Below are 26,390 nucleotides of genomic sequence, written 5' to 3'. Positions count from 1 at the left end.
TTTAATAGCTATGGCTTCTGGTCAAGTCTGTCTTGTAGGTTCTAGAGATTGAATTTTAGCGAGCACATATGAGTTGAAGAAAATGATCCTTTCACTAAATTTTACAATAATCTGACACAAAGTTTCGAAGATCAAGTATCGGCCAGTCAGTCATGAGGGAAGGGCGCGATGTCACTCAGAGATAATTGCACCAAATTTGGTGCAGGAGTAGGTAATGGGAATAGAGAGAAACGTGTGGAAGCATTCGTTTCGCAGGCGTTCGGAATCAGAAATAATGGGTCCTACAGTTCTGAAGAGGGATAGCCTGTCAATCAGATATTAATGGGACGGAGCCTTTGCTCGCTGTTGTGGCCAATGTAGAAGAAGTTAAATAAAGAATGAAAATAGAAAAGATGAACTGAACACAAAATGCGCCAATGTCCGCCCTCAGTTCCACCAGGCGAATGCCGGGATACTAAATAATTAACTGCCCTTGCCATTATCCACCTTATCTCTATTGGTAGGCTATCTAAAAAATTGAATTTTCTTTTTAAAAAAGCAGTCTCATCTGTTTCAAACTGAACGTGTGTTTTTTAAGCATATTTATTTATTTTTTAATACAGTTCCCCGTACTATGTGTACCTGTTATATTTTTTTTAATGCTTTCGATAATAACTGTTTCACTGTGTCAAAAAAATGTAACTCACTGTACGGTATATTAAGGTTAACTATGGTGTTTTCTAATCTTGTTGAGACCAATTTGGAAGCTAACTTTACGAACATAGCATGTATGTAGACAGCGAAGACGTTCTGTCTTATGTGTGCTAGACAACTGAAGTGAAATTCTCATGTCATTTTGTGTTCACACTATTAAAGTGCAGTGTTTGTGAAACATGTGTGAGTTACATTTGGAGTCTTCAACGCAGTTGTTACGAGGCTGTTTCTGTCCAATACATTTTGCTGCTTTCTAGTGATGAATAGCCCAAATTCAAATATTTCCTTTATCCTTTGCGTTAACATAGTTGTGTTAATGAATAGTCTTGTATGTCTTCAAACGTCCACAATGTTCCCATTTTAAACATCAATAATCCTGAAATATATATTCACCTCACAAATACACAATATTTTAATTTTGGTGGGCCCCACGTCGTAGATATCAAACACACGTACAAATGAAATCAGTTAATATTGGTGGGTTCAAACATTTAATACTTGCGTACTGACAGCATCTTATAGTGTGAAGAAATACAGCAACTTCATTTGAAACTCCTTCTCTGGAAAACTTCTAGCGACGCCGATGATTAATTTCTGTATATATTTTCTTTATTTTTTAAATATAATTTCATTAAGCTACTAGTGCTGTATCCCCAATTGTTAAGGCAAAGGCAGGGCAGTTGATAGATTTAGTATCCCGGTATTCGCCTGGTGGGACTGAGGGCGGACATTGGCGCATTTTCTGTTCAGCTTATCTTTTCTGTTTTCATTCTACTTTATTTAACTTCTTCTGCATTGGTCGCAACCGCGAGCAGAGGCTCCGCCTATCAGTATCTGATTGACAGACCATACTTCTTGAGAACTAGAGCCCATTATTTCTGATTCCGAACGCCTCCGAAACGAATGCTTCCACACGTTCTTTTCTATGGACATAACCTACTCCTACGCCAAGTTTGGTGCAATTATCTCTGAGTGACATCACGCCCTTCCCTTGTTAATGGTATTTCACTTTCATATTAGCGTACCATGCGGTAGATATATTTTGTTGTTTTATTCTCACTTTACACCATTATATAATTCATTTTGAATTTCCGCAAGTAAATGACAGATTCGTATTCTGTGAAGCAGGATAATCCCATATACCACATTTTATCTCTTTTTGAGAAGAAAGGCAAAACAATTGTAAAATTTCTATCTTGTTCATGCTTGTCTCTTTAGCAGTAAAACAGTCAATAATAAGAAGTAATCTGCCAAATTATTACATATTATTTCTAGCTAAAAGAAATGAATGAATATGATTGATAATTATGATTATTATGAATAATCTGGCTATTAATGAATTACGTACCTTCTCTTGGTGCCTTTACCCAACACAACCCTCATGGTATATCCCCTCCCCCTTGCTGAGAAGATGGAGATAGGGATGTGGTAATGATGACAATAACAAGAGACACGTAATTATAAACGATAATACCTTGAAACGACAAGAAATACCTTTTTCGGTATCAGTGAATCGATTAGTGATAAAGTTTACGACTATATTGCATTTGGTGGGCAGAATCCAAAACAATAATATGGCGAAAGCATCTTCTAATTTCTTCAAGTCTTTTTCGTCTACGATTTAAATTACGGAGTAACAGGAGAGGAAAGAAAATGAGTTCTCGAAGAAAGCAAAGAAACATCTCTTAATAGTATGGAATACACCAAAATAAGATCAATACTCAAGACCAGACTGAACACGATAGAAGTTTTTATTTCAACGAAAATTCGTATAGCAGTGGTTAAAGGACTGCCGCACAATAATTTTAACTCCTACAACTACAGAACCAGAAGTTTGTCATTACATACCTCAAAAACCTTCTGTGCAGATTCTCTATTAAAATACAGAGCAAAATATAGCAGAATCCAGGAGGATCAATTGAGTTTAAAAGAGTACGGGGAATATGGAAAGTAATATTAACTCTACGATTGATTATTAGAAAGCTTACCGGAGCTAAGAAATGTTTACTAATAGGATTTAAATTAATGAAATGGCATTCAACAATGTAAATTAGAAAATTTACGGACATTGAAGAACTGGCCGACTACAGGGGCAGAAGAATAATATATGAGATAGAAGAAAAAGTTTGCTATCACATACGTCAAAAATTTTGTGCAAAAATAAAGTAGAAAATACAGTATAACAGAATCTCTGCCGTGTCGTGACAAAACGCTGTAACTTTGGCGCAGCAGTTTAGCGAAAAAGAGCCGTAAAGTTTTCATCCGAAAATGTGATCTGTATCGTGTAGAACCAGTGTAACTAGGCAATCAATTTTCACCAAATTTAATCACACAACATGCATTTACGTAACATTACATGTAACCACGTGTTTCCAAAGTCAAGATACACTGGTTCTACACGATACAGATCACATTTTCGGATGAAAACTTTACGGCTCTTTTTAGCAAAACTGCTCCGCCGAAGTTACAGCGTTTTGTCACGACACGGCAGATCTATAGAGGTGTCAATTAATTTTAGACTACAAAGGTAGAAGAATAATTATACAGGAACTGAAAAGTAGTTACAGGAAAACAAGTACCGAAGGCAGAAAAAAAGGAGACAAGGAAAAGAAGGCGAAAGAAAGAAGTGAGACAAGAATTGTGATCTATCGTAGCTCTATGTGAAAGAAAGTATGATAGAATTCTACATTTCTAATGAAAAGAATATCATAGTAAACGGAAAGTTAATCCTTAGTCTGTGGTTTACATATGAAATTGATTTGATAAGAGGAAAGGAGGAGGACTCACAAGAAGAAATATTTAATTTAAGTGAAAAACTGAAGAAAAGCTGTGATATGAAAATAAACAAGAAAACTTCTATAGTAAACGAAGAAACAACAGATTCGACGGTGAGAATATTGAAAAACATTTAAAATTTGTAGCACAATATCTTACGATGAATAAAGTAAAAAAAAAATCAGGCAAAGCAGTGGATGTAGTTATGTGGGTCAGAAATATGGATAATTCGAAAACAAAAAGAAGAAAATTAAGGGCATTTAAAGTGTGTTACTGGAAAAAGAACGGTGGACGTATCATGCAGGAAAAGAATTAACAGAGGCATTATTAAAATAAGCGAACGAAATCCAGTGCATGCTGGCCACGAGAGAGAAAGGAAGAAATAGTGTGATTTTCCATTAATATTTCATTCAAAGAGAACTAGCATGCTGCTACGAGGAAGAGTTGGAGGGAGAGCTATACAGAAAATCCAAGAAACAGTTAGCATTCCCTATATGTAGAACTTTTGTTTACTGATTAAATGCAGTACAAAATTCATCGATTGCCAATAATGGATATTTAAGTTTCTTTTCATACACATTTAAAGTAAATTTTTAGTTAATTTTAAATTTTTGGACGTAATTATTCGTTACATTCTTTACAATGAGTATCAAGTTCGGCGTAGCTCAAATGGAAAGTAGTTTCAGTTGAGCACATTCATTTTAAAATTTTGAGTTTATATATTGTCTTAGCTCAGTTTTTACAATCTCAGTGAGTTTGTACGACCCTGATCAAAAGCGAATTGTGTGAAACTAAGAAGCTAAAAAGAAAGAAAGAAAGAAAGAAATCTTTTTGAGCTCCATATACAAGTAATTTTTTCCAAAATATTAAAGTAAAAGAAACAACCAAAATATTGATTTAGGAATGATTTATCAAATATAAATTGTACTAGTACAGTAATTTTCTCTGTCAACAGGACACTGAAAACAGCACTAATTACACAGGATTTCGTACGTGAAATGTTACGAAGGACTTTCCTTTCGATATAATGCATACATATAATAGGGACATACTAATTTTTTGAACATTATAAAAATGTAAATCAATTTTTGAAATGCAACCATTTTTAATTATTAGTAATTATCACCTACCCTGAATCTTTATGGAAATTGAAGTTTCTTTTCTAGATGTCCATGTTATGTACAATGATTAGCCAGAATACTGAAACTATGTTATCACATTACAAATTTGATAGAGAAAATTTCGATATAGATTTGAAAACATAATAACTCAACGAAATATCACAAATAATATTTTCATAAACCTATTTTTTTTATATAAATTATCAACAAAATATTCAATACATTCTAGAATCGTCTTATATTTACATTTTTTATTGTATCAACATCACGTTTGCTCTGTTTGGATTTTATGAAGTTAAAGATAAGAAGAAAACATAGTCAATATCTAGAAAATAAACGACATTAATGTATTTGACTTAAAATACATTGTTGTTTTCTTTCTCATGAAGTGACCATGATATTGAATTTTGTACTCCATATACAGGACGGGTGAAAATTTCATACTGATTTTTATACATAAATATCTAACAGTTATTCATACTAGTTCCTAACGGACGATTCTTCCAAGTCACATCTGATAACTAACTAAAACTATTTAATGTGCTTAGCGTAAAGGATAGAACGGCAATTGACTATAAATATTAAGTGAACTATTTTATACAACTTAAGTGGTGAAAGACAACAGCAAGAATACGGGTAACGCAACTCTGAAGTCGAAGTACTGGTTTTGAATACGAAAATAACTTAAATTGATCTTTCATGCAAGATTAAGATTTGGCGTATTTTACAGTAGGACTCAAATAACAGTTTTCATGGTAAAAGACAAAATGTCAAGATATAATAGACTAGTCCGTTGAAGTTAGGTTATAACGCCTTATAATTTCCATTTCGGTGAAGATGGGCCAAAGAAGTTTAAGAATAAAAACTTGAGCTCTCAAAAAATTTTCATGAGAAAATGCGTGTTGAAGGTAAGAAAAATGTAACAAGAAACCTGGAAAAGGTTAAACATTAAATATTGTTCCCAAAGAGTAAAAGATTTTTTTTCTTTTGTTGAGAATTTATACTATTTTTAAGATCGTATGAATATTTTGTATCACCGTGGAGATTTTTTATAACATTGCATATTCTATTTTTAAAAAAATACAAGAAAACAAAGAATTATACTCGCTGTACGTTTATCTAATACTGTAGGAAAACATATATTTTAGAAAGTAAAGCTAATTTTATGAAATGATAGTAAACTTATGAATATTGTTACATAGAAACTTCTACGCACAAGAAGTCTATTTCACTTTCGACACACTCAAATAATCTAAACCAATGTAACTTGCTCACAAATGTAAAGTTCAAATGCGTAAGGATGTGATCAACATTTGTACAGAATGCTGACTTGATTGAACATAATTTTCTTGCAGTCAGAACTGAAAAGTCTGAAGATATATTTGATAAAGAATGCCTCCACCAATTTACAGTGTTTCAGCCTGCCATGTTGAATGAGTTCTCATATGCCGTTTGACGTGAGGCTTCTGACTGAAGCGTTTTGCACACACAGGGCAAGGGAATGGTCTCTCTCCTGTATGGGATCGTTCATGTCTTCCAAGCTCCCATCGACTGGGGAAACACTTCGAACACCATCTACAGGTATTTCTTGACCACGTCGTTGCAATTGCAGCTTGAGCATATGTATCAAGAGTAGGATCACCAATTAAACTGAAAATAAAATTTGAATATATTAGCATTATAGTCATTTACAGTAAGTCAATTATTTTGGTATATTAGGTATTCATAATAAAGATACAGATGTACCATCGTATCTTGTCAATTTTAACATTAAATTTTCCTACAAACTTTATTGTTTGCCCATTGACATGCTTAAATTATAAAAAATATAGATTATATTAAAAGGTAATGTCAGAAGCAGAATCGTAAGTGCTTCCCTAGCACCCTTTTCCTTTGCGTACGATCTTAGCAGAAGAACGAGTTCCGCCCTAATTTTACCGAAATATGCAGTACTGTAACTGTAGACTATGAGGACTATCACTGTAAACACTTAAATTCACGTAAAATTGTAAATGTTTCCAGGAGAAAACTTCCAAAAAAAAAATTCGAAACTAGACTCTTAAAACAAACTTCAATATGCATAATGAAAGATACTTCAATATGACAATATATTTTAACAAGAAATTTAATAAATGTATAAAACTCACTAAATTAAATCATTGTTAAGACAATTGTTTATCTGAAATGTTACCATGGTGTAGAAACTTTTGGCTATACTTCACAATGTTTTTCCAAGTGGATTGCTACGAACTCTACTATCAGAAAATAGTTTGTGTTTTTAGAATAGTAGAATGTTATGAATACGTTGTATTCTCATTCTTTATTTTCAGTTCAGTGCCACCCTTAATTTACAATAATTCCAACCTTCTGCGACGTAAGGAAGAAAATATTTTTAAAAGAAAGAAGCTGAAGAAGGGAAGTAGGGATTGCATACTTCACCGATAACATAAGACGAGAAATCCATTCAGTCGAGATTACATCTTTACAATTTATATCTTCATTAAATGTTCTAACTATGCATCAAATTTACTGTATTTGTAATGAGCAAGTATAACGTTTTATGGACCAGACTACTCCATTTCTTCTGTCATATTCTTTGTGTCCTTTGCGTGGGCGAAGCAAGTCAACACCTTATCCACACGCACACATTTAAAATACTTGTAAAGTAGTGTTTTCAAGTGGAAATCATGATGTAACGAGCTATCATTGCCTCGGATGTAACAGAAAAAGACTCTGTAATTAATCTGAAGAAATTGTTCACTAAAAGTATGTACCGGTGGCAGAGCAGCTACAAGTAATTGAGAATATTTGAGAGCTACTCTAACACTGAATTTTATGACTGTTAAACCCAAGAAGAAAGTATTGCGTAGTGTCGTGCATTAGTGTTTATCCAAAAGTTTCAAAAGGGGCAAAATAAGATGATAAGAGAAACAAAATTAGTTAGTAATAATCAATTTATTCGAGATAAAAATATGAAGTGTTTTGTGTTAAAGTTACAAATAGATTTTTTTTTTTTTTTTTTTTTTTTTTGTGATTTCCAAATCTTGTAATAGGGTAAATAATCAAAAACATAATAAATATGATGTATTCAGTGCACAACGAAATCAAGTCCATTTTTAAGTCATTTTGGACATATTTCATCTTCAAGATATCTACCTGCAGCTTTTTCAGTCCTTAAAAGATTCGCGTCAAGATACTGTAAATACTGAAAAATAATCTAAACTTTTCCATGTAACTAACCGTTCCTTATAAACTTTATTTTTCTCACAATTGGTAATGTTACCTGATTCCCTTGTGCTCTGAACGCCTCATATTTGAAGTGTTTCTTTTTATGTAATAATACATTACCCTCCGGTATATTTTACTTTTAATGCTCCTAATAGTGAAGAATATTAATTAGTGTGACTTTTATCTCGGTAGAACAGATAAAGTGTTTGAAGAAAAACAATCTTCTTACATGTTTGTGAATTTCGATTTCTTTCTCACTAAAATTACTACATCTTGAGTTTTTGAAACTTTTCTCTCACTCAAGATCGCTGAATCTTGATTAATGATTTTCTTTATTAAAGAAAATGGGAGTTTCAATAGAAACCAGTTTCTTTCCAAATAACCACGAATTACGATGCATATCTCAAAATTATTGAGGAAAAAGATTTTAGAATTATTCGTGAATAATTTTAAACAGAGTATTAGTACGAAAAAGATAAATATCACAAACATCTGTACAAGTATGTCAAACAAGTATTTGGCAGTATCTATTGACTTGAAAGTAATGTTAATTCCAATAAATTATACTGGAGAGCGTAAAGTGAAATCTTACTATTACAGTATACAATCGCATACTTTTAACACTGAATGCAAATCATGGTTACTTTCCTTTTGACAATAATACGAAACATACTTAAAAACATAGTTTCAATTTTAGCACAGCTTTAACGACAAAATATAAATGCTAGAATTTTAATTTAGCTTTAGCATTATATAACGTTAAGTATTATGCAACTACGTTATTAACTTAGAAATCATACGTGCTCACAGCATATACACTTACAATTATGAAAAATGCAGGATATGCAATTTCAAATGTAATCTTTTGAATGCTGTTATATTTTTCAACTCCTTATTACAAATCTAAAGAAAGGAATAATTAAGCCAAACAAAGGAATTTCACAGTAACAAATAAGCCGCAAAACAAAAGATATTGATTCGAAGAACTATAATACAACACACGAAATGAAAATAGTCACAATAAACCATTACAGTTAGTCTGCCAGCTCCATTTTGTATGGGAAACAAATGAATAAAAATAAAATCAGATAATTAATTACGATAAAAATTATTTAATTTTTATAATATTTATATAGCATATTGGATCATAGATATCTATAATTCATTTCTTTATAATATAATTATTTTAGAAAATATGTTATCATATTTCACCTCAGGCTAAAATACAAACCTTAAAGGGAATTTACGATTTTAGGAATTTCAAATTATTCCAAAATCAATATTACATCCAATGCACTAGTTTTCACTGGCAATTAAAAGACTACGATGAACTAGATAATATCTCTTGATAAAACTTTCTCCCTCATAAAACCCAATGTATTAGGGAAAATATTGAATTTTAAAAAGCATTCTGAATATCTGAAAGTGAATAATTTAGTCGAAAATAGTAATACGTGATGATAACATTCTAATGAATTGTCTGAATTTACTAAAATAATAACAATAATAATACTGGTTATTGTAGAAGTAAATTTATTCTTACTAAAATGTACTTCAAATTATATTCTCTTAAAGACACACAATACAAGGGTACGAAGAAACTTAGATACATTAATATGCATAACATAGTACTATTACCATCAACTTGAAAAGTTTCCAATAAATGAACAGCAAATAACATTTAAAAAATATGTAACTAATCCACTACCATAAGGATATAAAAATATTAAAATGTTGAAAAATTACTTCACTTTTAAATTTCTCCAGTAAAAGGAAATAAAACAGAATTTCACTAATTTAACACAGACTTCCCCTATCTTCCAATTAAAATTCTGATTATGGCTATAGTAAGGTAGTGAAACTAAAGACTCCACATATTCCTGGACACAGTGGTACGTTAAATAATATTCATTAATATATGTCCAACTTCTGCATCACAGTGTGCTACATAATTTGCTTATAACATATCACAGGTTACAGAGCTACAGCTAAATGCGCTAACTCGATCAGTTAATAAAGTAAGAATATAACGATTATATTAAACGTTCCATTTATTATCCTTACCAATTTTAAAAGTTTCTTCTAGTCATTGTGTATAAGTAATTACATCAATTTCTCAATATAAAGTTTTTCAATCCATTTATTCGTACTATTTAATTTACTACTAATATCGTTTATGCACCAGAAATAAGTGCCTCTTTAAATTTGCTTTCACACTGAAACTACTAGAACATATAACACAAGAAAATGGCTTCTCTCCAGTGTGTGTACGATGGTGAAGTTTGAGCAAATATGGTCTATTAAACCGTTTGGTACACATAGTACAGGCGTATTTTTTCCTTTCATTTAAGTCTTCTCTCCATGATACAAACCTTGAGCTGAAACATAAGAGAAAGGAAAAGTTAATTATTTCACAATAAAAACATTTACCATTTTTTCCTTAGGCTGTACATATTCACTACAAGTTTTCAACAACTAATTTTTGACACAAGCAAATTCTGATTGCTTAGTTCAAGAAAAGAAAATTAATACAAATGCTCGAATAATAATAATAATAATAATAATAATAATAATAATAATAATAATAATAATAATAATATTGTGTCCAATAGTGGTGCATAGTGGAACGGCCTCTAATGAAGGTCAGCTGCGAGTACCAAATAAGCAGCCCCCAACCTGAGTGGTAGTAAGAACAAAGGTGTGCTGGACTATCAAGTGATGATGATGGCCCAATCAAATATCACAATGCCCATACCCCACTATGACATAGCGAAGAAGTGCCGTCATCTAATACCGACTGTCCCTTGCTGTCTTGCAAGATTATTATCAGAAACGCCACATGCTAGTTCATGACTGTCGCTAACACTAATAAACCAAAACCCATGAAAATGGAGATGAAGAAGAGAAATGTAAACCTCGGGAAAAACCTGCTGCCTGAGGAGCGCCAGGGCACGTCTAAAGAGCCGATGCTGGACGTGGCAGCACACGAGCCATCGGTAACAGGATATTGAATCAGTGGACACCTGTCGGCTAAGCAGATAAGTGGCATCCAACGCATACCAGCTGTACCTGCATGAAATGTTTTGCACCCAGCAACCACTAAAGCAGGGAAATGGAGAAAGCGCATGAAATGGTCAAGTGAAATAAGCAAACATTTAATGCGCTTATATTACATAACAACGAAATTCGAAGCAGTTAAGATAGGATACAGGCAACAAGTTGGAATGTAAATCATTTTTTTAAAAAAAATCCAGAAACCGAAGTAACCGATCAGAGAATGGCAGACCAGATGCAAACAATCCTAATACCAATAATCAGACTATAGATGATCAAAGAAACAGGAAAAACAATAGCTACGGAAACAAAGAAAAAAATTAAAATAGCAGACACGTCACAGAGATTTCAGAAAACATAAATAGTACAGACAACAGAAATAACAGGCCAATCTAAAGGCAAAATAAATTAAAAACTCAGCTAAAGGCAAAGACATAGATAACAAAGAATGCAGCCAACTGAAAACGAATACGAGAAAGCAAAAGCAGAAATTTTGGAAAACAGATCCACATAAAAGCCCACAAATACAGAAACCAACACTATCAGGGAAACTAAGACAATTAGTATAAGAAATGAATAAAACACTATTAGGAAACGCGAACAAAGCAGAAACATTTAGCGAAATCCATGCAACAATATCCTATGCAGCCTTAGCAATAACAAGAATAACAGAGGAGAAAACAAGAGCAAAGATGAACCAAAGAAAGAAACAGAATCCAGGGGAAATACTCATGGGAAGAAAGCCTTAATAGAAACATAGAGGAAACAAGAAGAGAGTTTGATAGGATAAACCAAGACATGAGAGGTAATAGAGGAGAACAATTAATGAAACATATGCGGAAAATTTTCAACAAAGCAAAGACACATAGCAGCAGTAGCGGCTCGATACCATAATCTGAGGTAGTTATGCACAGTTTGTTTTGTGAATATTTAATTTACTCTTCACAGTAATTAATTATAAAATGTGCATACACCAACTAGCATAAAATTTTAGCACTCTTAATCGTTATAAATGACAATTATAATTGGACATTGGCAAATATGTATACAGCTTTACTGTATCATGCAACCAAAACACTATTGTTTTGATTATTGCGTGTCAGTAGCGTATTTAGGATTTTGTTTCGGAAGGAGCTATACACAACATATTGAATAGACACTTCGATTTTTCCTTTTGGATGCCGACAAGTTTTATGAATTTCGGGGGAGCGTGAACCCTATGTCTCCCTCCTAAATACACCACTGTTGCGTACAACAAACTTAAAAATACCATATCCATATCGTAAGAAACATGCTGTTTTTATATACCATAAAAATTCCGAATTCACATAATGTCTACAGACAGAAATTTTATCAATACTACTGAATTATAGACATCTTACCTTATCGTTTGTAAATGAAGTTTATCCGACGTGTCTTCTGCTGTGCAAAATGTTCTATTACTCTATCATTGAAGTTCGGAATGGTGGATATGAAATCACGCTCAATTGATAAGGCAGCCAAAGCATTGAGTCTTTCCTGGCACATTGTGCTTCTCAAAAATGTTTTAACTCTTTTTAAACTTGAGAAGCAACGTTCAGCTTCAGCTGTTGTCATTGGGGTAGTTAAAAGAATTTCCAAAAGTTTTAGGGTTTCCCTAAAATTGTCACACAAATTGTGTTTGTTCAGAAAATTTAAAAATGGTAAGGCACCTTGCATATTTCTGAACTCGATCCGGTCATAAATGACACCCAACTCAGTTCGAAGACGCTCTTTCTCTAAGTATGGATATTGTGTCACTGTTGCACTTAATTCATCACTGGGAAACTGTTGAACATACTGAAGAAAGTTTTCTGAACACAAAAGTGATGATGCGACAAGGTGACCAGTATATTGGAACCTAGATTTCGCTGTATTTATGATCACATCACACACTTCAATCGCTGCAATTCGACGAGAATTTATTGTATCTTCTCTTCGTCTTCTTTTTATTTCGTGAGGTGCAGATGTTGTTGCCAAATTCTGTGCTTCTTCTTGTATTTCGGAAATGCTTCCTCTCAACCTTTGTAAATTGCTCTCAAATGATTTAAGGGCATTCTCTAGATAGCTAGGATCAGCTTTCCTCTTTTGCAGCTGATTGTATAGTATGTCCACGTGTGGCATAATATGATGAAAAAATGTCAACCAGAATACAAATGTTTCACACTGCAACATTCTTTCAATAGCTGAGGCTTGATTTATCGCTGTATATTGACTAAGTTCCTTCCTAATGTCTTCCATGCACTCAATAAGTTCGTTTCGGTATTCAAAAACAACATTTACTGTTCGAATATAAAAATTTTAACGAGTTGGAGCGGACCGCGGCACTCTTCTTTTAACTATTCGATCCAGTACAGCAACTCGTTGTGGTGAATGAGAGAAAAAAGCTGGGATGTCTTGTAAGTTAGCGAAAAATGTCCTAACCTCTGTATTTTGCGAACACGCTTGCTGCATTATTAAATTTAACTGATGAGCATAGCATTGCACAAAGTGTGCTGATGGATATTCTGCTTTAATTTTTACTTGGACCCCGCCATGTTGGCCACTCATAACTGCAGCACCATCGTAGCACTGAGCAATTAATTTGTGCGACGGTATAATAGGTTGGATTTCACTCAAAATAGCTTGAGCAAGGCTTTCACTGTCATGCTTTGGAGGTAATAAAAATCCCCAAAAACGTTCAACTGGAGTACCTTCTCTCACGTATCTTAATATCACTACCAGTTGAAATTGTGATGAACAATCTGAAGTTTCGTCAGAAAGAAGTGCTACAAAACATGTTTGCTCTATTTCACGTGTTATTTCTTCTCTGAACACTAATAGCATGCTATCTAACAACTCGTTTTGAATGGTTTTGGAGGTTCCTTTAAAATTACTAGAGCCCTGTAAATGTTCCCTTAATGTTTGGTCTAAATCAGCGCTGAAATCTATCAGTCCACGAAATATCCCCGGATTGGAGGAACCTTCTGCCTCGTCATGGCCCCGCATTGCGAGTTCAAAAGCACCACAAAATTTTATACAATTTATTATTTTATGAAGGATGTATCTATTCCTGGTTACATTTTCATTATGTTTCTGTATACTTGCCCAGTACGCAGAATCAAGTTGTGAGCGTATATTGATTGTCCCTAAAAGCGACAAATCTGTTTGATTGTTCAAGTGGAGCTTCGAATTTTCATGTTTCTTAATTTTTTCGGTAAGATGCACAAGATCTTTTATCCCTCCCTTTGACCATGCATAATCCCCACCGAAAAGAAGACAAGGAAAACTGAAGAGCGCATTCGTGTTATCACATCCACATATCCAGTTATTTCTGTTGTATATATCTTTGTTAAAACGCCTAATGTAAGTTTTGCCACGACTGGTGCCCGAAACTTCGAGTGTTAAATCAGGAAGAGGCCTGCCTTTTTCCTTAATTTGAAGCTTTTCTTCGTAAGTTAATGAAGAGAAAGGTTGTTGTAACAAATGTTTCACGGAAGTCATTTTAAGAATATTGTTTACCTTACAATATTTACCATAAATAATCCCCACCGAACACACAAATTCACACAAACTCGCACAAAAAATAGCGCACAACACTTACACTAAACACCTTGATCAAAAACAAGAGGTTTTGCAGACAAACTTGGAGATGTCTTGTCCTAACCACTACTGATTTTCCCCCACACACAACCCTCGGCTGATAAAATTCAGCATTTTTTTTCTTCAAGAAGTAATAAATGGAAGATAAAAGAAAGGGACAACAGAGAGATGTGGCACCGTTGATTTTTAGGTAACAGGGGTCATAAATCTCTAACAAATTTCGCCAAGAACAGCAGGGAGAATTTTGAGGACTTTCCAGATTCTATGAAACAAGTGTCTTTACTCATGTCTACTAGTCGTATCACGTCGTGTGTTTTCGGCTTCTTCGGAAGTATTCGTGAGTTTTGAGCTGCTGGAAGTGCAGCTCTAGTAAATCCTATCTAACAAACAAGGAAAACGTAATACAGTGCGGCTGGTGAAGATTTTGGTCTCAATGCTAAAGCATAGGGTAATCCGTGCACAGCTCTTGCAATATTATTAAGCTTCAGAAGGTGTTTCTAAAAATTCTACGCTATGTAGCATATCCAGCAGTAGAATTTCAGGTCACAGTTAGATCAAATATCATCATTACGTGCTATTACCTTGATTAAATTAAGCACAGTTCAACTCAATTGAAAATATATTTATTCTATAAAATAGCTGGCAGTTCTGCAGCTCTGCAGCACTTATTGTCAAGCCGCCCCTGCATAGCAGACACGAAAAACACAACAAACACATAACGGAATACGAAAATACACTGAAACAAAAATTTAATGTTTACAACATTAGTCTGAAAAGATATAAGAAGAGCTTAACAAGAAGAAAGGATAATAGACTGTTCATAGAGAACGACAGAGACTGACAGCAAAACAAAACCCTGAGCCAACAGAACAGCTATAAAAAGAAGCAATAAAGATTTACTGGAAACAATTATGGGAAACGAAACACATACATAATACTGAAGCAAAACGAATAAAAAGAGACCAGGAAAATTAAAACAAGGAAACCAATAAAAAACTGCGAAATAACACAGAGAGAAGGTAGAGAAGTAATAATAATAATAATAATAATAATAATAATAATAATAATAATAATAATAATAATAATAATAATAAAAACAATTCCAAAGGCGTAAGAAAATGATAAGATTCATAATTCATGATATAAACAATTCGAAACACTTCACAACACAATTGCACACTACATCAGAGAGTTCATAGAAAACCTACAGAAAAGCAGAAATATCTCACGAGAGGAAGGACATACCTAATCCAGAAGAAACAAAAAGACAACCAGCTAAACAAGTATAGGCCAATAATGTGCCAAAATACCACATATAAAATAATCACAGCATGCGTTACGAGCAACAGAAGAAAACACTGTTGAGAGAACAATATAATAGTAGAATAGCAGAAAGATTGCAGAAAATACTCACAAGCATGTAAGGAACAATTAATAATAGGTACGGTAATAACAAACCAGGCTTAGGATGAAAACAGGAACAGCTCACATAGATTATCAGAAAATATACAAACAGTCCGTTTTGGAAACAGATCCGGCACAGATTTCTGCCCCCATCCTCTTTCATAAAACGAACTGCACTGCAAGCGGAATGGCGTATTATTCCACTTACTATCATTCACTACCTCTATGACTCCATTCCACACCACATCAGAGCTGTTCTGATGGCGATATTTGATTCAACACCTTATTAATCTGATAAGTTGTACCTTTTCCCAGGCGTTTCCATTAAATTAATAAGTACATGAAAACTCGAGCATGAGATTGATTTTATCCCCTTCTTCTTGACATTTCAACACCAAACAATCTATATTATAAAAGAGAACGCACAAATCCTTTGTTAGCTCATCACGCTAATACGGCTGAACCAATTTCTTTTATTTTTGGGGGGTTATTAGGATTTGGACCCTAGATGGTTTTTATCATATCACTTTAATTTTTAATTACCAGTGTCTTGAGATAATTGACCATTCAAGTGTGCATACGTACAAATCCTTTGTTATTAGTTCATCATAGGTAAAAATAAACGTATTTATATGCAACCCGCATGACCGTGTCACTCGGCGGGTTAACATAAATGACAGGCGCTATAATGTTAACATTTACTGCAATTTGAAAGCGAAAAAGTAAAAATTATCTAAGTAACAAAGTTTATTGCGTTCCGGGGTGACCGCAGCGAAGCGGGGTGAACGCTGCTAGTATTTTATAACTTACAGGGCTTATTTCCTAAAGTTGGAGTGCACACGTGTAGTTTCATTAAAATATTACACATTTTATGAAAGTTCCCGTGGAACAGACAAGACGGTCACATAAACATAAATAAAAAAAATCAGTTCAGTCGATTGGTAGAATATCCTTTTAATAATAATAATAATAATAATAATAATAATAATAATAATAATAATAATAATAATAATAATAATAATAATAATAATGTTTATTAAGCAGTAAACAGCATATATAGCCACTATTTCGCCCAGACAGCAGGCACATGATACATGAAACCCTGCATACACAAGTCTTAAATTATATTTAAGAGGAGGCAAAATACACCAGCAATACAAGCTATACATGCTATCGGTATCATAAAGTAATAATAACAGCAATAATAAAATGAGCATACAAAAAATGTAAAAAAGATTACATATGACATGTAAATAAAGACTCGTAGCTAAGATAAAAAAAAGAAAAGTGCAGTATCCGGAAAAAAATAAAAGCTTAAATCCAGAAGAAAAGAAAAGATGATAGAGAAATGAAAGAAAAATGACTAAAATACAAACTAACATCACTTAAGAAAAACCTTCCAAAACCTTTCAAATGGCACCTCACTAAATTAAGTAAGTAAACGTTATAGGTCTTTTAGAAATTTAATATGTTTTGAACGAACTTTAACAAAGTTAGTCCGAAAAATGTCTAGAACAGAGTAGTATTTGTATGCAGTATCTATAGTTTTATAAATAGAACATTTCAACGTAGAAACATTCGAAGCAAAAGGAAAAATTTTTTTATGTTACGGTAAGGAGCTCTTATGGAAAATAAGCCATCAATAAAGAAACTTCCAAAAAGAATATTATGAAAAGACTCAGATTGAAAATATGACGCCTATCGGTTAAAAATAACAGGTGGAGTGTTTTAAATATACAAGACAAGCTAATATTTTTGAAATCTTTGAACTTCCATCGTAACCAGGCTAGGAAGTTATTCTGAATAGACTCTATGGCATTTACAAAGTACTTCGCTTCTTTGTTGCAAATTATCGTGCCATACTCCAAATTAGAACGCACATTACACATGTAGAGGATTTTACAGGTATTAATATTTGAAAAAATTACGGCAAAGATATTTAGTTAGCCACTAGAGCCAAAGTTTTTTCTGGCTTTAGATGTGATTATCTGTGAATGTTTTTGGAATAATAATTGTTGTCTAATATTATCTCTAAATCTTTTACACAAGTTCCAAATTCAATTCCCTGATTACCAATTGTATATTTATAAAACAAAAGATCAGTTTTCCTTGAAAAAGTTATACTTTGAGTTTTGGCAATATTCAAAGGCAAACAATTTTCCTCTGACCATTTAACTAATGTTTCAATATTTTCCTGCAACGAAACTTGACCATGAACAGTATTGATTTCATTAAATATTTTTATGTCATCAGCATACATCAAATATTTACACGTTAACTTTTGAAGCAGGTCATTTATATGCAGTAAAAACAGCAAGGAACCAAGATTGGAACCCTGGGGTACACCAGATGTTATGTTATAAATTGAGGAAGTATGATCATATAATAATAATAATAATAATAATAATAATAATAATAATAATAATAATAATAATAATAATAATAATAATAATAATACATTACTCGGCATATTATGCAATGCCAAGAAGACATTGGATTGACCACATATTTGGAAAATACGTACGTACAAAATGGAAAAACAGCATAGCATTTAAGAGAGCAGCACACGATGCACTACATGCACAGACCACCCCTTTGAGAAGAGTAACCAGAGGCAGTTCAGAGAACCACATTTCAAAAATAACCTAGTTTTAGCATGACATGATTGTGTTTGGACTCCTGAACAGTTGAACAACAGCTCTGAAAATGGAATTAAATGGACTCTGAAAAGTCCTTTAAGCTCCGCCTGCTGAAAACGACCCCGCGCCACGTTCCTGCGAAAATGATGTAATTGGTGCCCCATAGCCTAGCGGAAGTCTAAGAGCTGATCTGCATATAGAGCAAATAGAGGGAGTTTAAAAGATTTTTCAAATTTGACGACACTGTAAAAGTGCACTATAATAATTTTCTTTCTACCACCTTTCATAAAGTAAAGATAATCTTGTAGAAATTTTAATTATAGCATTCAGAATTGAATTGGATGAGTTTGATATGGTACAATACGGTCTCCTGGCTTCACCATTATAGAGATAGGCTTAAATTTTGTTCCTATACTAGTTATTGAATTTCCTCACTCTATGCAATATTTAATTCTTTCAGGTACAAACTGTAAAGTAACTGAATGAAATTCATTACGAACGATTTGTTATCAAATAGCCTTACACTACCACAGCTAATTTACACTGATGTCCACCTTAAGCTCTTATTTTAAGGAATATGATTTAAATAATAAAACTACGACCAGTATATACTGTATATCAGTTTACCTTATGCATAAATTATACAGAACAAATACACTATTTCACTTTCACACCACGCACATCTTCAATTTTGAAATATACGTAAATGCTTATATGTTGAGTTCTCGTGAAATTAACCTAATTCATGTATCAAACAAAACTAGATTTGTCCTTAAATATCTTTTACCACAGAAATTCGAAATAAATAAGATTGATAATTAAATAGTACCTAATAACATGTATTTAACCTTATCTTTGAACAAATTCTTCTACATTTAGGGGATTAACTCACCTCTTTATCTTTTCTCTGTTTATTTCATCTAAAGTTGTTTCTTTGTTAAATAACAAATATATCATGGCATGTCAACGATATGATAGTGAAGTGAAAGATTTAATAGAGGCTTGAGAGAAGAACAAGCGGTATTGCGTGTAACGAATTCAAATTTACAACTGGTTAAACCTGATTAATCAGTTTTCAGAAATATTTCTTAAATAACTATATAGATATCCGTCTTCTGTAGCATTGCATAAAACTATAATATGCAATATTTCACGCGATTTATGCTTGGCAAAAGCAGACGTCGTGTACAGATATATCCATGACGTGGACTAATAAAACCGCAATTTTTCGCGGAAAATTCAGATATTTTTTTTCTCTCTAATATCTCCAAATATTAAAAAGTGTTTGAAGAAATACCTTAAGGGATATTTTATACCAATGTTATGCGTTTATTTTTGAATTTAAATATTAAATCCATATTTTAGTGGAAATTCTCATTCATATGTGAAATTCCAAACGTGCATCATATAATATTTTAATTGTATGCATTGTCATTTTATCAAATAGTGACCGAATTTTAAAGCACATTGAGCTCAATTTGTTACACGGTTGATTTCTGATCATTAAATTTGGGATTTTGGTCCAGTATTACGCCTAAAAAATTGTCTATGATATCTCTATGTCGAATTTTAGTTTCTAGGCTTACGTTTATTATTTTGTCACTCGGTGATAGAAAATTTACATACTTCGTTTTTGATTCATTTAGCACAAACCTGTTGTTCTCAAACCATTCTTGGAGATTATTAAGGATTTGTTAACGTTTTGTACCTTTTTGTGTTATTAATAGGGACGTATCATCTACAAAAAGAGTCATATGAACGGTCTTCAAGGGATTCGGAAGAAAATACATTTACCGTAAGAATAGCAATGGAGAATAATAATAAGTGTTTATAATGCTAGAAATAGCAAACACCCAAATATAGCACTTTTATAATCCAGAATTTAGTACATTCAAAAAGGCAGATGTACATATATAGTACTGTAGCATCACATATACTGCTTTTCGAATTTTATTTACAAGCATTAAAATATAGTCATAACATTTTTTTATCTTATCACCTTACCTAAAATATGCATATTATACCTACTAACATAGGGTCTACATAATTTATGTTCCTGTCTTAGCATAGAAACTTTAAAATCAAAAAGTTTTGATCTATTTTTGTGTATTAAATTTATATTTTATTCGAAAGTATTCTAATACATAACGGCAAATTTGTAAGTAATTATGCTCATATGTTTTCTGTATCACCTTATTGGTTGTTCATTTTATTATATATATATGATTTTTGACCGATATTTATTTTTTACCAGTAAAAATATGGTCGAGCTTGAAAGGAATGTAGTCTAAACATGTAACATTTCAGTGAAACTTTAAATTATTTCGAGAAGCAAGTCAGTAAATCAATCAAGATACACCAGAGTACCTCGGTGCACAGTTTGGGAAACATTGGTTTAAGTTATTTCATTGTTGATTTTAATTTACGTAGCATATCCCAATACCTATACCGGGTGAACCATTTATCTTGATACGTCCTTGTAACTTTTAAAGTAATAAACGAAAACGCTGAAATTTTGAGTCTTGTAGATAATGGCATTGTGTGACATATCTTTAAATGCCACTAGGTTAACAGTCTTACCAACCCAATTTAAACTTATATTTTTCAAACAACGCTATGCCAGTTATTAATATTTCAAATCTACATGTTAAACGAAAACTAACAATATCATACTTGTTATTCAGTGTTGCAAACTAAGGACGCTACAGCATGACAAAATTGAAACATCTGGAGCCTTCTATAGCAGTATTAATGTAAGTGAGACGAATGGGGCAAACCATATAATCCAAAGTATCTTAGTGTATAATATTATAATAATATGACTAATCCTGAATGAATAGTAGCAAAATTACAAGGAATTGGAAATTTAACTCTCTCAAAAGGATTTGTTTTAAAAACCTAGTTAGACAAGTACCACATCCAATCACATAAATTGTTTCCAATAGCTGTAAAGATCATAATTCCGTTTTTAGCAATTTAATATCTCAAACCATTTCGGAGATATAGTATAACAATCAATGGTAAAATTTGCAACACCTTTTAAAATTATGCAAATCCTGGAAACATGTTGTAATTATACCTGCCAGAAACTAGCACTGTAATGTTATACAAGCAAAGGAAAATAACAATTGTTTTTAAAAATCCCCTCTCATGACCCACTCTGCATTTGTTTTATATTCTATTTCTAGTTTATTTTATGAATATGTCCTTAAAATAATTATTTAGTATTAAGTGATAAATGCTTATTAACCATTTTCATGCCAGCGTAAATTTGTCTGTTGTATGTGTGAGAAGTGCATCAAGGTAAAAGAGTTCCTGATTGAACAGAATCCCCATCTATTGGGATTCACACAGTATCTACAAGCACTTGAAAAGCATGGACGATAAATCTGTCTAAAGTACGCCATTTTATACAATATAGCAATCTTTAACAAAGCTTTTCTTATCTTCGGAACGGTTTGGGATATCATATTCCGGCAAACAACATTACGATCTTTTGTCTATTAAAATTCGTGTACGTAATTGGGCGTGATACTTATCTAAGCACATTCGAAATAAAGTCCTTTGAAACAAGTCAAATTTTATGTTAATTGCAACTGTTTCTACTTGTTCGAAACACGTCATATGATTATAATATCTGATATAAAGGTACTTTATATGTGCGCTGCCCCGTCCGCCTTAATTGTGTTATTATTGTTGCAAAAGCCTCCAAATTTTGTTTGTTTTTCAATATTTTGGATATTGTAGTCTCCTTAGTTTTAAACACTAAATAGCAAGTGTGGAATTGTAAGTTTTCGTTGTACGTGTAGATTTGAAATATATAATGGCCTGACGAAGTGAAATTTAAAACAGTTTAACTTTACATTGAGTTGGCAAAACTGTTAATCTGGTGGTACTGTAAAACACTCTCACCTGTTGATTCTACGTGGTACGAAATTTCAGTGTATTTATTAGTTTAAAGGCGTATCAAGGTAAATGGCCCACCCTGTATAAGAATATTTGTTTTATATTGTATTTCTAGTTTATTTTATGAATGTTTCCTTAGAATCATTATTTAGTATTTTTTAAGTGATAAATGCTCATTAACCATTTTCATGACAGCGTAATTTGTCTGCTGTACGTGAGAGAAGTGCATCAAGGTAAAAGAGTTCCTGAGTGAACAAAATCCCCATTTATTGGGATTCAAACAGTATCTACAAACATTTGAAAAGCATGGATGATAAATATGTCTAAAGTACCATTACTCTTAGATATTATTTGGCCAGCTACTGACATCAAAAGGATCAAATATGTACTACAGTTGTTTCTGATTGTTTTTGTGTACATGTCAATAGTTCTACTGCTAAGGATAATCCTTTTCTTGATGCTCATCTTTTATCAGTTGCAATGTTTTTGATTTGCTATTGAATCGCTTAATTTTTTGAATAATGTGACGTTCTTGTTTTTACTGAACAGTAACATTCTTCTGCCTATCAGTCAGAATAAGACATTCCTCAAATAACTACTCTACTTTTCTTTCTAACGCAACTGGCTAAAACATACATGTTATTTCTAGGCCCTCTGTTTGAGATCCCTTGTACCACATTTATTGTGAACGGTGGACAGTGTTCATATGCACGTCATATGATTCCTCCGATATAAAATGTACGTTGCACATACGACAATGAGTCAAATTTCTTTGTTCTCTATGCATGGCATTCACATGACACTTTAAATGGTATTTTCGGTTGAATCTTTTCAAACAAATAGAACACTCGAAAGGTTTCTCTCCTGTATGAATGAGTAGGTGTCTCTTCAATTCCGCTGGTCCTGCGAATCCATTTCCACACTGTGGACATTTGTACTTCTTTTTACGATGTGTAACGAAAGGGAAAGCGCCATTTCTGAAAATAATAATAAGAAAGTACTTAACTTCTGCGCTAACAATTAAGTTGTAATTTTATTCCAGTTGTGCTTATAATAACGGAAATAAATTATATTTGATTATAGAAAAGAAAGAAAAAAAAACTTATAGATGCATCATTACAAGCTTCTAAAAGTTTTACAAATTGTGTACCTAATTATTTGAAAGGGAGTAGAAATTAAGAAAAAGTAGATTTCTAAATCCAGTCAATATTCCGGTCTTTTTTTTTTTTCAGTATCCTTCATTCCATCTTCCATTTTAATATTAATAATTTATATGTCTGAGAAGGATTTCAGCCTCCATCATTAATTTTTCCTTCGAAATCTCCAAGTTCCAAGAAATTAATATGTTATACTTTGAAATTCAAGGTGCACTGAAACTATTTCCAGGCAATATTAAATCATTAGAAAATGGTTATTATTATTATTATTATTTTATGTGTATTTTATCAATTCATTCTTGAGGATTATACTGTACCAGAGATGTTCAAACTTGCGAACCAGAATTTCTTGAGTTTCATCCAAGATAGTAAGCAGAAGTTTCATTGAGAATAGTGGGCGTGAGACCCATTGGGGCTAGTGAACTCTAGAACACACATTATGTTTCACAAGAACTAGAGAAATTCATTAAAAGTTATCTTGGAACATAAATTTAAAATTAGGGTAATTTTCATCTCAAAGCTGATCATTATGATCCTCAATATCGATCTAAAAATTATCTCAAATATTGGATATGATTCAGAAGCCTCAAAGAAAATATATATATATATATATATATATATATATATATATATATATATACTATGTATTTTCTTCAAAATAGGATGCGTTCATCCTCTTGAGTTTGATTAACTTTAACCCCAAACAATAAAGAGAAGTCTTAAGTCTCACACAAAGTATACATTTTGTTTCATAAAAGTCGGGGAAAATATTACGAAACTGGAGATGATCGGAACTGGAGAAAATAATTTTTAAGAAAATTTATTTTGGAAAATTATTTTATCAACATTACATCATATATAACAGTATAAATGCAAACTTGCAACGCTGTTTGGATTTTACGGATCCTCTTCTTTATGAATTTCAACCTCAAACTATAGAATTGATTCCCAAGCTTGGAGGTAGGCACATGTCAAGTTTCACTAAAATCTAACAAATTTTACGAAAGTTATCGCAAGAAAGATAGACAAACGCTCAATCAGCTGCTGAAATCGAAAGTTCCATTTAATATATTTTTTAAATTATTAGAAATAAATTAATCCCCTCATTTTTTTGCCGAATTTAACTCCAATAGTGGGGATGATCTGAAAACTCTAAACATCCAGCGAATTCCGTCTAAATCGAAAGATTTCTGAGAAAATTATCCTGGACAGCTGTTTTATTATCATCACATGTATAATAGCATAAATGCAAACTTGCAACATTTGATGGATATTACGAATCCTATTCTTGGTGAATTTTAACCTCAAACAACAGAATTATTCCCGAAGCTTCAATGAAGGCACCTTTTAAATTTCACTAAAAATCTGACAAATTTTACGAAAGTTACAGTGGAAGAGGTAGACAGACATTCAATCTACTGCGGAAATTTAAACTTTCACCATTTAATACAACATGCAAAACTTAATCACAGTATTTAATATTTTGACAAAATTCACGTTACTTTTAGTAGTAGTGGGAGAATTGTTTCTCGTGTATTAAGCTTATTTTTCATTACACTTTCGATGCCATTTTGGTAACAAACGAAGCAGATAAAAAACAAGTTTGAAATTAAAGTTGGTTATATTTTGGAATGGGGTCAGCGTTTTTTCGAAAAAAAAAAATGTTACAAATTTCGCTAATGTCTGTTAATCTTAGGTTAGGTAGGTAAGTTTAGGTTAGGTTAACTTGGTTAGGACTAACTTGTTGCATTATTGTATTCATATTGTCTCACGTGCGCTTTTGGTAAGTACATTCATGACCAAAATTATTGTCGCATGTCTATAAATATTTTGTTGTAGGAATATAATTTGATAACGAATTCGCCCGGTATTTCTTACAATGTTAGTATGTGTATAATCGGCAAAAACATGTATGTGGAAAATTTCATGTCAAAAGAGCAGTAAATAAGAATAAAAAACGAAAATAAAACTTTCTTGTCCATTTAGCAACATTTTGCTTTACTCATTCTAATTTTCGTATTTATAATTCTTTTCCCATGAAATGTACTACAAATATACATTTCCCAATTATACACATAGTATCAGTATTAAAAGTACACTGCAAAATCATTATCAAATTTTAATTATTACAAGAAGACAGTTATAGATATGCGACAAAAGAAGACAGTTATAGACATGCGACAAAAGAAGTCAGTTATAGATATGCGACAATCATTTTGGACATAAGTGTACATACAGTCTCTACAGCATTACACATTTCTCATTTTCCAACATGTACTTTTTTGCCCGTTTTTAAATGAGACGCATATCAGTTATGGTTTCTTTACTTCAAATCATTTCTTCTGTAAATCTTTCTTCATCTAAACTTAATCTACTTTTGGACTCTTCATCTAAACAAGCCCAGTTACTCCGCTAAAGGAATGTTCTATTTGCTTTCGTTCAGTAAATATCCCGCAATCTTTTTATGGAAAATAGATTCACTAAAATCAATATATGTTGTAGTTTCGAGATTATGATAAAAGAATGCAATGGACCAAAGTTTACAAGCTGGTATTATTCTCTCTTTTGGATTTTTGAAATACACGATTCATGCGGTTTTAAGTATAATCTAGAACAGTGTTTCTCAAAGTGGGGTCGCGATCCACTGGTGGGTCCCGGCCCGCTTTTTGATGGGTCTCGAGAAGTTTCCCCTTTTAATTATCAAAATTTTATTTTGATGCAGAAACATATGTTGTGAAGTATTATTCAGAAAATGATAATTGGAAGTGTCTGTTACTGAAATGAAGAGTAAGTGCTTACTCAGAGCCCTGCCC

General features: G+C 32.5%; 1 protein-coding gene across 5 annotated transcripts in view; it reads right to left on the bottom strand.

Annotated features, from left to right (window-relative positions):
- Positions 1-26,390, bottom strand: part of LOC145680652 (uncharacterized) — a 407,115-nt gene that overhangs the window by 16,589 nt on the left and 364,136 nt on the right. The window contains exon 4 of one of the 5 annotated variants that reach the window (XM_081751414.1): positions 5,796-6,239. The exons of 2 other annotated variants lie outside the window; for them this stretch is intronic. In XM_081751414.1, the coding sequence (XP_081607540.1) occupies positions 5,996-6,239 (244 nt within the window). In that variant the 3' untranslated portion in view covers positions 5,796-5,995. Of the gene's footprint in view, positions 1-5,795; positions 6,240-9,966; positions 10,196-23,084; positions 23,398-26,390 lie in introns of those variants that run through there. 2 more of the 5 variants (XM_081751419.1, XM_081751407.1) reach the window with 2 other exon arrangements.

Source organism: Thermobia domestica, chromosome 3 (assembly GCF_964235325.1).
Source record: "Thermobia domestica chromosome 3, izTheDome1.hap1.1, whole genome shotgun sequence".
In the NCBI taxonomy this organism is placed as follows: domain Eukaryota; kingdom Metazoa; phylum Arthropoda; class Insecta; order Zygentoma; family Lepismatidae; genus Thermobia; species Thermobia domestica.
The sequence above is the reverse complement of the archived record's forward strand: the minus strand, read 5'-3'. Positions and strand labels throughout refer to the sequence as shown.